The sequence below is a fragment of the Paramisgurnus dabryanus genome, chromosome 20 (assembly GCF_030506205.2).
Source record: "Paramisgurnus dabryanus chromosome 20, PD_genome_1.1, whole genome shotgun sequence".
Classification (NCBI taxonomy): domain Eukaryota; kingdom Metazoa; phylum Chordata; class Actinopteri; order Cypriniformes; family Cobitidae; genus Paramisgurnus; species Paramisgurnus dabryanus.
Window position 1 is genome coordinate 25,438,942 of NC_133356.1, and position 14,033 is coordinate 25,452,974.

Genomic DNA, 14,033 nt, shown 5'->3' on the forward strand with positions numbered 1-14,033 from the left:
CTCACCACTTTACCGACATTTGTAAGACCTAAGATGTAAAAGAAATCATACAGTACAGCATATAATATTAGATTAGAGACAAATCATCAAATAACAAAACCTGCTTCCTTAATTTTTTTATTTTTTTACATTTTCTGTTTTTACCCTTGATGGTGGCGCACCCTTAAAAATTGACTCTGTACATTATATAGTTAAAGGTTTGTGTTTTGTTGTAAAATGTAAAAATAATAATTTAACAAATATTTATATAATTCATCTCTGGTTGTAACATGTTCTCACTCCCAACTCATCACATATTGACGTTTGATCAGCGCCTCATCTGCATCACTTTTAAACCCTCTGGCATCATTTTTCACGCATGCAGGGTACTTTATTGAAATGGTTTGACTTATGCGTTAGATCAACACGCATTTAATTTGTTGCATTTGTAGAAATTATTCATAAATGTATACTATACTGTACTATACTGTATACAATATACATCTTATAATAATAATGGCAAATTTATACACCATTATATAATTTCATAATGAAATTTCCATGAAAGCTGTATCCCATATTTACGCCCAAGGTCTCTCTTGAAATAAATGAAGTACCACGGCAGTTCCTTGTGCGTTAAATGTGACGCAGAAGGGGCGCTGACCAAATTTCAATATGTGAGAGTAGGATCAGATTGGTAGTTCTTGTGCTAAATTTGTTATTTAGTCAATCATCCCAATTCAGCTTAACTTCTAGCTAATTTTGTTGTATTCAAGTATGTTAATTTTTCTCTATCTCTTATCTCACAGGGTGATCGTGGTGAGGTGGGTCCAAGTGGACCTGAAGGCCCCAAGGTAAGAGTCTGTAACCTTTGACCAGTTTAAGCAGCTTAAATAATTAACCTGCTTCACAGGTCACCCATCACTTCTGGTTCAAATTATTACATAATCCAACAGCAAATGCTGACGTCAGGTTAAGTGTTGTTAGATAAACACAGATGCAAAGCATTTTTTTAGAGACTAAAAATCACTAAAAATCCTGCAGTTTGTGCAGAAAAAAATTGTCCCTAGCTGTCACTGGAGCGTCACCCTTAAGAAAGTACATCTTTGCACCTAAAGAGTTCATATTAGTACATTATAAATACATATTGTTATCAAATATATGCATATCTATACCCAAATGGTACATATTAAGACCTTTGTAAGCTTGGGACCATTTTGTGGAGGCCGCAAAATAAATAAGTCTTAAACTAAAATGAACTCATGGTGTCATGGCGTAGATACTTAAGATTGAGAAGAGCTGTATTTTCTGTATTTGGTACACTGTTTTTTTTACTGTATTTTGACAGCTGTAACTTTCCCATAAATGCACAGTGGTTTAGTGACACTTAAGTGACTCCTGCCGAAGCTGTACAGAAACATTGGCTACCTTATATGGCAAGCCCAGAGAGGACACATACATAATCACATTCATTCTCAGGGCAAAGATTCTGAATTTGTGTTGGGTCCTTATCTTATTCCTTTCATAAATTAAGTTGTTTGGTTATTAAAACTGTACCTTTAAAGGTTGGGTTCCCAGTTTAAATAGCAAATGAATCACTAATAGATTTAGATGAAATGCTTTAGGGCTGATAACAGCAGTCTTTGGGTATTACCCCCTGAACCTTAAACACATTGAACATCTTGCCCCTAAGGTAATGAAAGATTGTATTAAGATTGTAAAAGGGATTAGAATAATACCATTTAGACAACGCTCAACATCCTCTATTGTCTCCACTGATTCAGTAAGTCTTTTTTGCGCTTTATGCACACACAATCTCTCCATCTCGGTTATTTCCATACAGCACTGAACAGAAGGTCAAACAGCTTAAAAGTTATACATGCATTGATAGACACTTTGTGAGAAATACATGTTGGCACAAAATAAGGTTTTTCCATGTGAAATTGTATGGATCTGTTATGTTTATACATGCAAACTCTGGAACACTTCTGCTTTTGTCTACTTAAATATTTACCATGAGCCTTCTTCTTCTTTTCCAACACACGCACCCTGTCAATATCTTTGGATAGATTGATAGCGAGAGTGTCAGATAGGGCACAGTGAGCTTATGGAAAAATCCCTTATAGAATTATACTGAAGCAGCCTTGTGTTTCCTATCCGTATATTCAGCACATGTTTCATCTTAGCTCAGGTGAAGCTTTAGTCTTTTTTTAAAACAAGAGTTCTATTATTTTGCACAACTGCACCACCTCGTGGATCCTGGCAGATGTTGCACTTCTTGTGCCAAAAATCTGAGATTTATGAAGATACGTTACAGTGTTTTACCCAGTGCACTGAGGTTGTGTCCTGTAAGGCTTTGTGTCTACTCAGACTAACATATATCCTTATGTGCATAAGGATATCCAAGTCAATGGCTTTACAATTAAAAGGTTAAAAACCTTGGAGACGTGTTATTCGGTACATTACCAATCCAATTTATCAGCGTCTGACTTCTCCCCAGAGTTTTTTTTCTGATAAATTACCTCAATGGATGTTTTGCCGTTTTTCTAGTGCTGCCATATGGCTTTTAAAATCTTTGGCGAAGAACTGAAATGTTTTGTTCACTATGGAGAACTTCTAGGCGGTTTCTCTGTATTTATTTTGCACTGTTAGTTTGATAGATGTAAAGCATTTGTATGGCATATTGATCTCTTTATTTATGCTGTTGTTGTGTTTTTCTTTAGGGCATTAAAGGAGATGATGGCAAGAAGGTAAGATAAACATCTGGCTTATCTTGATACTTTAAGTGCTTTCCTTTTAGCATGTTTGAGTCAAAAGTTAAAGGTGAAGTGTGTTATTTTTCTGTGTTAAATTACATTATATATACACTTCAAAGTTTTTTATATGACTGAAATGTCAACAATGATCTTAAAAATCATTTAATCTAAAGGTGTATGGTTAAATGCCTGAAATTACTTTCGTAGACAAAAATATCCATGTGCCAAACAGATTAATTTATGGAATTAGAAAACTTTTTCGTGTTATTAGAAAAACATTTTTTTACATTTATTTTTTAAATAAATTATTTAGAATTAATATTGAACAAAAAACAGCCAATAAGAGCCCAGATTAAATGTGAACTCCTTTAATATTCTATAAAATTCATCCTAAGGTGAAACTTCAAGAAGCTTCTTGGCTCTTATTGGCTGCCAAGTCATTTATTTTAAAAATATTTTTTTAAATATAATGTTAGTTTTCTAATAACAAAAATTAAAAATAATTTTTGTCTATCATACACCTTAAGATTAAATGATTTTAAAGATAATTGTTAACATTTCAGTCAAGTGTTCAAAATCTTTGACCGGTAGTGTATGTAAGTACTGTAACTGTACATAAACCAAACTTAAGTTAGCTTAAGCAACAGCGTGAGTTTGGGGCAGACTATCTTTTTTGATCAATGGAAGATCATTTATTTGGAAAAAAAATACTTTATTTTAAGAATTATTTGGTAACACCGTTAGCACAGAAATGACACACTTCATCTTTAAATTGTGCAAATCTTTTCAGTTTTGATTCTCACGTCAATTTTAAGGTCTATTTTTTCTACAGTGGCTAAACATCTTTTTAAAAAGTCACAGTAGGCGAGTTCTACTGAACTCATCTGCATGAGCAAACCCACATGCGGTTATTTATAAAAAATCTAGGTTTTCTTGATCTTGACATTAAATAATTTATCATACTAAAAACTCCGGAAAGAGGGCTTAACAGCTGAGAAAGGGTCAGGCATAAGAAGAAAAGGTCAATAATGATGCAAGGGTTCATTTATTTCTAATTTACGGATGACCTCAGGGAAAAAGTATCAAATGAACGATATGCTTCCTTTAATAGGGGAACAGAGGTTTGAGTCCATGGGCCAGACATCTAATGTGGAGTCTGTGTCCTACAAAACCTTATTTTCGTTTTACTAGCCTAAGTTTGAAGGATTTTTTATTTCCTCTGCATGTCCCCCTGACTCCTGTCTCAGGACCACCCTCTAGAGATCCATAGTGAAGAGAGCTGATGCTCACAGGGTCAGGGGTTTCCTTTAGTGCTTCTGGCTTTTTATCTGGAGTGTGCCAGAAGAAAGCACTCACTCAAATCATGACTTTGTCTGGCTTTGTAAGATCTCATGTCTGTATTAGCTGCCTTGCTATGTGTGTGTTGCTCCTCTGAAGATGTCTTTATCTGGGTATTGTGTAGGGGGAGCAAGGATTGAATGGGCAAATGGGAGAAAAAGGAGAAAAGGTACTTTGTTGGCGTTGTTGTGGATATAACTGTGTGTATTGCGAGTGTGTCTATCTAATAATAAAGCACAATGTTATGACGTTTTCAATACTTATTTGCATGATCATACAGAAAGTGAAAAGCTCAGATGCTAATGCAGCTAAATGTCACCTCGGTCAAAAATCAGAAAATGACTGAATGCTCTCGCCACGTATTATACGTTTATCAAATACTTTTGCTTTAAATCTGCTTGCCTCCGGCCATTTAGAAATACCAGTTTTGTTGGCAGAATTCATTAAATGCCACAATATTTTTTAGCAAAGTCCTCTAAGTGCACAGAATAAGAATTGAATGAATGATGGCATGTGCATGTCGGATTTCAATTGTCGAGCTTTTTTGTTGACCCTTTAACATTCATTTAGAAAGGCTGGTAAAGAGCGACTGGAGACGTTTTTACTAATGGTGATTTTTTGCCAAAAAGCTTGCATGCACTTAGAGGGTTTTGCAGCGAAAGACGGACACATTTGTAAAATACCAATGAAATGACTAAAGTAAGCATTGTGAAAAATATGTATTTCAATTGCTGACAAATAACCTTTTCATTGCCATTAAAGTGAAATCACTGAACCTCATTTACAAGAAAACATGTCAGACGTATTTAGAGAGTTTTGCATCTGAACTCTTTAAGTGTTTTCCTACATTTGCCAATAGTACAGTATGTAGCGTTTCTCACAAATAGAAGTATGGAAGTGCCCAGATGTATTTTTTATACAATAACATGAATATGGACAGACCTTGTCTAACACAAAGTTAAGGGAGTCACAGACCAAAATTTGTGTGACCTTACAATTTGACTATGCCGAAATACGAATGAGATTTAAGAGGAAAGGAGGATCAAAACACAGAACTGAGGGAGCCATTTAGGACCGTACAAATGTTTCGCATCTGAAACCAAGATGTGCTCACAGGAATATGACTCGGTAACCGACATCACGTTGAGAGACCAGAGGGACTGGATGTTAAGAGAAAAACATACGGCAGCACAAGACGCTTTCCTCCTGCCTTTATCTGAGCACCTGTGCATCTGATTTAGTGCCTTTCTAATCCTGCCATTTGCAGAGAGTCAAGCGGCTTGATGGACTTAGCACACTTATTTTTGCTACCTGTCCGTCTCCCTGCCAAACGCACATTGGCACACTCGATGAGTACTGTTAGCCCCGTCGTCATGGCAATCCTTTGTGTTTCTTATCACGTGTGTTTGAGCACATGAATGTGTTTTCTACATCAGCAGAAGCACCAGATGGAAAAAGTGCAGGAGCGTTATATTTATAAAGTTATATACGTACATACAACTTTATCAACGCTTCTAATTGAGGAACGAAACACATCTTTTGCATGAGGTTGAGGTTAAAGGATGGTTTGTTTGAAGTTATGGGCTGGGACGGAGAGTTTGCTGGTTCAAATTAAATATTTGGGGATTAGAGTGTTGAAGATCTCCTGATGGTAGTAGTTCATAACCTTGGTACAGTTGTACCTATTTGGTACATTTAGTATGTGATAGTACAGATACAGATGCAACTGCTGTCGTTTTTCTTAAACATCTGTTTCTCTCATTGATAGTCAGCACTACTTGCTGATTTGTGTGTTAAACGTCTATGAAACAAATAGGAAGTGATGCTAAACGCTACATTTACAGACTTAAACTCATGCATTTAGTGGTGAGTGACTCATCCGTATTAAGTGAGCTTGTCTACATTTCTCCCTACTGTATGGAGAAGAATCTGAAGCACATGTTTAAATACACACGCACAGAGACAGACATATGTGCGTGTAACACATGCTTGGCGCCTCTGTCATTAGACTCCTATGTGAAGAAAGAAGGCTGGCGTGACCAGACAGGGTTAGAAAGAGATGTGTGGTTATGAAAAGCTGCCCGGACCGGTACCTCAACACTTTATTCTCTGCTTTTTATTGTCTTGATATGATGTCAGTGCTCCAAACCTCATAAGTACACACTTTCATCCAGAACAGGATTGCTAAAACAGAGAGAGGTAGATATAAGCCCGATAGGCCTTGTGTTACGGCGATTTAAGTACTATAGGTGGCATTGGTTTAAGCAGTAACAACATAAACAAACTTAACTTCCGGGTAACTTACTGATGCAAAGAATCAATAACAATCCTTTAAGAGTAGTTTATTTCTGATAACAGGCTAAGGAGATTATCTTAGTTCAAATCATAGCTAATGCATATCAAAAACTACATTGAGCTAAAGTTACTGTGTAAAATTAATGTATACAGTGTTAACTATAGATCGGCTGCCAAATTTTATTTCACATAGCGTTGATCCATGATCGCCATCTTCCCTCTTCTTTAGAAAATTAAACATTTGTTATTTTCAACGAGGTATTTGTTCCAGAGTTCAGTTTAGCCACTAGCCAGACTATTAAACAAACAGAGACCGGAAGTTAAGTTACATTCAGACAGGTTACCGCGCGTGCGTCCAATGAAAGCGAATATAGATTGTGTGTTAATATACAGCATTAATTATGGGTGAGTAAATATGAAGAGTTCAGATGCAAAAGCCGTTAAACGCCACCTCCCTCAAAAATAAGATAATGATTATAACCGAATGTTCTCAACTAGGGTGGCCATACCTGCCATTTTCACCAAATGCGTCCTGGCCAGGATTTTGGGTACGTCCTCTGGAAGTCGCATTGGTTGAGCGCATATATCATCAAGGTTCTCACATTTCAGTTAAAACATTTATAAAATTAAAATGTATTTCTCTTAAGACATACAATCATTGTAGTTTTATTCTTATGCGTTTTTAATGATAGCACAATCCATTTGATATTTGAGATGAAATTAAACGTACCGCTAAGTTAAGCAGATCTCACTTGACTTTGTCGTCTAGGTGACGCGCGACAGTCAGCACATGATAATTTCAAATCCGTTTACAAGACAAATGCTGTTGTTGTTTAATATAAAGTTTACATTGCGTTGTAAAAATGATGAAATTATCTTCAAACATGCTAATTTCATAATGCGAACGTATTAACACAAGCTTTTTATTCTGCTATAATATTTAACACTATAAACAATATGTCATTTTATATACAAACTATAATTCTATCTTGTCATGCACATTAGGTTTATGTTGGTCCAATTTGATTTCCTCTCTTTTGCGCACAGTTGTCGTCGTCAGTCTCACTCTCAGCCTCCTTCCTATTACGAGGTGTTACTGTAAAAAATGCGCTACCCATGGCATTTTAAAAACCAGATGGTTTATTTATAGTTCGAATACGGATATTTCACATCATGTTCGAAGGCATATTCAAATATCGAATAAAAAGTGACAGCCCTAGTGACTCTTAATTTGCACAACGACATTCGTGTGTTTTGTATGATTTGCATTAGCCCCTGTGACATTGGGGTTAGGGGCGGGGTTTCATTATCGTTTTTTTCTAATAATCATACATTTTTGTATGATTGAAATCATACAAATTAGCCAACTTGTAAAATACGTACAATTCCTGTGAGATCAGGCTGAGCATTACAAAAAATCCCCTTAAAAAATTTGTTTTCCTGAAACTCATCAACGACTCATTGAGGTAGTGTTTTTATGTCCGACCCGATCTAAATTGCGAACAGATTGCAGTTTAAAAATTACCAGCTGTACCTTTGAGACTAAAAACGATTTTACAATTGTTGCTTTTCTCCCAGGACAAGGTCCCTTTGTGTGTTAAAGAACGTGGGCAGTAAATGATGCATATAAATGTTACTCAAAAAGTTTATTTTGGAATTTCGTTCAGGCTTTTTATACCTCTGGCCAAGCACGTATACCCATGGTATCCTCTTTCAGAGGAGCCAAATTACGCTATTACAATTACTTTGATCCATCCTGAAGGAATCAGATTTGTCAACAGAGAACACAGTCACTTTCCTCTGTGCCGATGTGCGTTCACTTTACCTTCCCAGAATTCCTCTGAACACCAAAGAGTGCGTCCTCATCCGTTTCAGCCTAGAGATTAGCGCACCCATAAATCACTTGTGTACCCTGTGTCAGTGCGAATCTTCTGGGCCTGGCCTCTGCCCTGCCAAGTGTTATGGGCTGTAGCTCTAAAATAGAAGCGTACTAGGTAGAACAAGACATGATGATGGACAGAGTCATTGACTGGTATGGTGATTGAAAAGGAAGAAGATCAAAGTGACTTCCTGTTTTCAGCATGCACCGGGGGATTCCCTTACGATTAAAATGGCAATCCACTGCATCGTTTTAAGTTACATAAAGCCGCACTCTTTCATCATCTGATAATGGTCGGCGCATAAAGCGCCACACAACTCTCTCAGTCTTTCTGGCCTTGCTGCCAGTTTTACTGACTAGTCTTGGCGTTTACAGAAGCAGCTGAGCATGCTGCAATCTTGTCTCAAACCCAAAAGCACCCTAGAGTGCTTTGGATCATCTATACACCATCACGCCACACACTTGTGCCGTCTGTCTCTCTTGATAACCTGCGACCCTCTCCAAAGTTTGACCACACAACCTGCTAAAACGGTCTGTGCCAAGCTTGGCTCTACCACCTGCCCCCTGCTCAGACTCACTGGAGTCTTCATGCCAGCTTTGCCCTCTGACCTCAATTCACAGTGCCGGCTGTCTGGCCACCCATCTCCAAATGGCATTCATTGTTTCTATAGAGGATTTGTGGAATGCCCAGGACAGTAAAGTGCTTACGGATAATGCAGTGTTTGAGTGCCTGAGATATGTTGTGTGTTTAACCCTGCTAAAATCAATTTAGATCTATAATCTCTCAGGTTTGGGGCAAACTAGCATACCCATGTTGCTAACTTAACAGCATCCAAAACATAACATTTATCATTGTTGTAGTGAAATTTCTAAGAGTCTTTGAGTGCTGTGAGACTCAACCGCATGTGACTCTTTATGTGTTGAACAAATGGATAATCGATGCTGATTTTGCAGGGCGAGCTAGGAATGCCTGGGAAACAAGGAGTAAAGGTAGTATACTATTGGAGTTGCTATTTCCCCCAATCCCTTTTACCCATGCAACACATTACCCACAGCATCGTTCTCTCTACCCTATAGATAAGGTTTTACAAAGAAATCCTTATTTCCCAGAACCCTCAAGCGTTCCATTGCTAAACTGCTTGTCCGAGAGCCCGTTGGTACCCGTTACAAATGCGTGCACTGTAAAAATCACTTTCACGCCCGAGCGTGATTAAGAGCTCATTATCCAAGCACGTCACATATAAACTTCTCACCTTCTGAGACTGCAAAGTGGCGTCTGAGACTTGAGGAATGAGATGGCATGAGAAAAAACCATTGATGGTGCCTTGAGCGCTCGGGTCAAGTGTCCGCATGCAGCTGTGTCTGTAGATCACCGCCTTGATGTCCGCTCATTAGTCCAAGCTAACAGACAAGAATTAAATAGCTGTCATGCACTCTTCACTATTAATAACAAAGCAATTGTGAGCGAGCGAGCTGCGGCACGGCTGGCAAGCGGATTTTTGCGTGCCTGGAGCACACAAACGTCAACTTGCCGTTCTAAATATTGATACCAACGTGTGCTGTCTGATTGCTTCAATCGAAATGATGACATCTGATAGACCCAGGGGGGTTTACAATAGATGTAAACAGTGTTTGAACAAATAGCTCTGATTTGCGTTGCCTGAAACAATGAATAATTGCAGAAAACAACTGGTGCCGTGCACCAAAGTACTTTTCGGGGCAAAATGTATGATGTTGTTTCCCTTTTGTTGATTTTAAGAGGTCAGCACTTGGAGAACATGTTTAGATTTTTTCTCACTTTTTTCTCTTCTCTCCCTCTCTCTCTGTTTCTCTAATGTTGACATTTGGCACCGTTCAGGGGGAGTCTGGTTTTCCAGGCATCCCTGGTCAAAAGGTAAAGTCCTGGCTTGGTGTGGTGTGGCTGCATATGAAATAAAGAAAATATAATGGTGCTTTTCCTGTTGCTATAAAGGGTCAGGCGGGTGTTGCTGGTATGACTGGGAAGCGGGGCTACAAGGTACTGCCTAAATAGACATTGTGGTCATGGCTTGCGTAATAGTGTCGTGTGAAATGGCTTTGGTTTATATGTAGCATTACTTTTATGATCTAACTTTATATTGATATTTTGTACTGTAGGTTTGTTTGATTTAACATTTATTACATGTGCATGTCAGAAATGCTTTTGTGAACTGGTACTCTGGTTGTCGCTTCTCAGTAGACTTTGTTTTACGATCTTTGTTGTATTGTGCATTTTGTATAGATATATTATATTAGAGATATTTAAATGAATGAATAAATAAATTATCTTTAGCTGTGTGCTAACGTGCTAACACATCTAGGAAAGCTTTTGGGTAAAGTTAACCAGTCAGCCAGTGGCTGTGGGCGGAGCTTTGTTTGTGTGATGTCACATTAACAAGAGAATCAAATGAGACTGCTTTGATTTAATAGGGGTTGTAAAAGGAGAAGGTGAATTTTTTTTGTAGCGTGGTTGTGTTCACACACTGTCAAAACATATTTACGTTCAAACATCTTGTAAAAGTGGATTTTGCATAATATGGGCCCTTTAATCTCAGTTCGTGTTAATTTCATTATTTACTACATATTTAAAATCGAAAGTTGTAACTGTTAACATTAGTTAATGCGCAGTAAACTAACATAAACAATTGTATTGGCTATATCTAACATTAGCAGAGATAAATAAATGATAATAAACTATATCGCTCATGCATTTACTAATGTTAACAAATACAACCTTATTCAATAGGTCACTATTTTCTAAAGTATGCATTATGCTTGGCTGGTTCTAACTCTTAGGGTTGTATTTATTTAAAGGGAGAGAAAGGTGACCCCAGTGCTGCAGGTGCTGGCATTAAAGGTGAACCAGGCACCCCAGGACTGCCAGGACCAGCTGGACCCAAGGTACCACCCCTAATCCCTACCAACAGGCCATACATGTACAATGAAGTAGTACTAAAATGCTTTTTTATGTTGTGTTACATGTAACTTTCTCAGTTTTAATTATCACATTATATTCGTAGGGTGAGAAAGGTGATCAAGGCATAAAGGTGAGCAAGTGACATTTAATTTAACCAATGTTCTATTCTATTCTGAATTATTTTATTTTATTTTATTTTATTATATACCACGGGCTGTTAAATGCTTTATTCTGATTGGTTGAGAAATGTTTCACATGTATGCATTATTTTTCAATAAATGCACACCTGACCTGTTGAATGTCTTAAAATAACCGAGCAATGTCTGTGGTAACCGTGGTATAAGGGGAATAAATGACTATTTGAAAATAATGCACCCCGATGTTTGCTTGCCGCATTACCACCTTAGGTGTGCCGTATTTTTTGAATACTTCTGCAACCTGTCTTTATTTATTACTTAAATATTCTGTTGTATTATATTACAATGATGCAAATGTTTTTTTTTTTGTCATGCAGGGTGAACTTGGCCTGGAAGGTCCATCTGGACCAAGGGTGGGTGAATAAATAAACTCATCACTACTATTGTGTCACTAAGTTAAGCATATAATACATTGATAAAATCTTTCCCTCTTTATTCACCAGGGTCCACCAGGTCCGACAGGGGAGCCAGGAAAGACTTTGATCAACAACAATGAGAATGTATGTCTGCATTGATGTCTCAAAGTTGTATAAAGTTTTTATAGCTTTTATTGTAACTTGTAAAGTAACAAAATGTTTTGTATTTCAGGATATTCGTAATGTGCATTCAATGGTATGTGTCATGTCATTGGCCTTTCATATTTTTATGAACTATGAGACGTGGGAACTGCTTTAAAACACTAAGAATAAAATTTTCAGGTTAGACAAATTAATCTCAATATGTGTTTTAACATCAATGTTTTTTTATTTTATTGTTTAGGGTCCTCCTGGTCTACCAGGGCCTCCAGGACTCCCAGGGACTCCAGGCTTGAAGGTATCAGACATTTAACCTCCTATCTTCTACACATGGTAATGAGCCAATTATTTTTTATCCTCGGTGGGGAAAAATTGGTTCATAATTTATAAATTAAAATATTTGAAAAACATTCCCCCTCTGATTTTTTTTTCACAAATTGCACCCTGTGAATAACATTACGACTGGTCTCCCATTTCACTGAGCAATTGTACACATACATACAGTACAACTACACTGTTCTTTTATTTCAATCATCTGTCTTTTCTCAGGGTGATGTTGGACTGCCAGGTCCCCCTGGTCTTGATGGGGAAAAGGTAAATATTATTTACTATACTTTATATCCAAATGCGAATTAGCGTTATAGAGGATCGATGAACCTCATTTATTAGTTAATTAATGCATGCATTTACATAGTGATTGATCCTTTGTATTCCTGAGTGATTATATCTGTAATTTTTAGGGTCCACGAGGAAAACCAGGAGAACATGGACCCATTGGCCCTCCCGGACCAGAGGGGCAACGAGGAGAGGGAGGCGTCATGGGCTTCCCTGGGCCAAAAGGAGACAAGGGAGACATGGGCCCATCTGGATCACCTGTGAGTGAACGTACCAGCTTTCTTAACAAAACATACAGCAGACACCAACTGAGCTGCTAATCATGATGCCATTGTACTCTTGCATGGAAGACAATGACTGCATTTACATAAGCAAGAATATTCTGATATTAATCAGAATATGGTCATATTCCGGTTATGTACGCACCACATACTATAAAAGCACCACTAACTCCAGTGCCATAACCAGAATAACCCAATATTCAGATTTCTAAAAATCTGACATCTGGCACACATCTGTATTAAGATCGAGCTTGTGATGGGTGGGCAGCATTGCATTCTTTAAAGCCTGCGATTTGCTAATAATTAATCCAACAACTTGGATGTTGTGAGCTTCAAAGTCGTTTAATTCTGTCTGTCAATTCATGTTCATTTTCCAGTCCCCCGAATTGACTTTACTGCCAATTTTAATTTGAATTTCCTCATTCTGTAGGGTTTAGATGGCCCTACTGGAGAAAAGGGGGTTTCAGGGCCACCTGGCTCTATTGGATTGCCAGGCCCAATGGTATGCAATGGTGCCCCTTGAGCAAATACTGTAGATGTCATTGCTGAAAAAACATCAGATGACTTTTGGGTTCAGTGTATTTCATAATAGCATGACCAGTAAACTTCGATTTTCCTCTTCTTTTGCTTTTCATAACTTCTTTAGGGTCAGAAAGGTGAACCTGGAGAGAAAGGAGACAAATCAGAGCTGGTATGTTTTACACTTTACTGCTATGGGTAAATAGGGAATCTATATCTATAAATATCTTAAATTAATATTTTAATGGTGATATGTTTTGTTTTTATTTGTTTAGGTTTATGGGCCTGCTGGACCTCCAGGACCCGCTGGGCCAGTTGGGCCAATGGTAAAGGCCATTATGATTACACCCACTGTCTAATGCATCCAAATTTAACATGTTTGTTTGGCTTAAGGGGGTTGCACACCGGTGACGCAGCTCAGCGTCGCCCCGCATTGAGTTGCGCCTAGGACAACTCGGAGGTATCGTAAACCGGAAGTGCACATTAAATAGCGCGAGCTTCGTCAGATAGCGTCTACTTAAAAATGCAAAATATACTTTAGCAGCCAATATTAATCGTTAATGATTTGGGACAAATATGATGTTATTTAATGTTAAACTATGTGAGTGGCGCTCTGTGGCGTGACAGGGATTTGAGCAACTTCCTGAGTCGTAGCTGGGCGGCGCGTATACTCATAGAAAGCAATTTGTTCGAGTTTTTAGGACGGCGCGGCGCTGAGGTGCTC

At 37.9% G+C, this 14,033-nt stretch overlaps 1 protein-coding gene across 1 annotated transcript in view; it reads left to right on the top strand.

The window, feature by feature from the left end:
* The window catches only part of col13a1 (collagen, type XIII, alpha 1), a 67,996-nt gene that overhangs the window by 27,700 nt on the left and 26,263 nt on the right, over window positions 1-14,033 (top strand). The window contains exons 17-33 of the mRNA XM_065297296.2: window positions 789-833; window positions 2,703-2,729; window positions 4,198-4,242; window positions 9,202-9,237; window positions 10,106-10,141; window positions 10,220-10,264; window positions 11,080-11,166; window positions 11,286-11,312; window positions 11,697-11,732; window positions 11,823-11,879; window positions 11,968-11,991; window positions 12,139-12,192; window positions 12,444-12,488; window positions 12,635-12,769; window positions 13,221-13,292; window positions 13,437-13,481; window positions 13,585-13,635. Coding sequence (XP_065153368.2) covers window positions 789-833; window positions 2,703-2,729; window positions 4,198-4,242; window positions 9,202-9,237; window positions 10,106-10,141; window positions 10,220-10,264; window positions 11,080-11,166; window positions 11,286-11,312; window positions 11,697-11,732; window positions 11,823-11,879; window positions 11,968-11,991; window positions 12,139-12,192; window positions 12,444-12,488; window positions 12,635-12,769; window positions 13,221-13,292; window positions 13,437-13,481; window positions 13,585-13,635 — 867 coding nt within the window. The remainder of the gene's footprint in view (window positions 1-788; window positions 834-2,702; window positions 2,730-4,197; window positions 4,243-9,201; window positions 9,238-10,105; window positions 10,142-10,219; window positions 10,265-11,079; window positions 11,167-11,285; window positions 11,313-11,696; window positions 11,733-11,822; window positions 11,880-11,967; window positions 11,992-12,138; window positions 12,193-12,443; window positions 12,489-12,634; window positions 12,770-13,220; window positions 13,293-13,436; window positions 13,482-13,584; window positions 13,636-14,033) is intronic.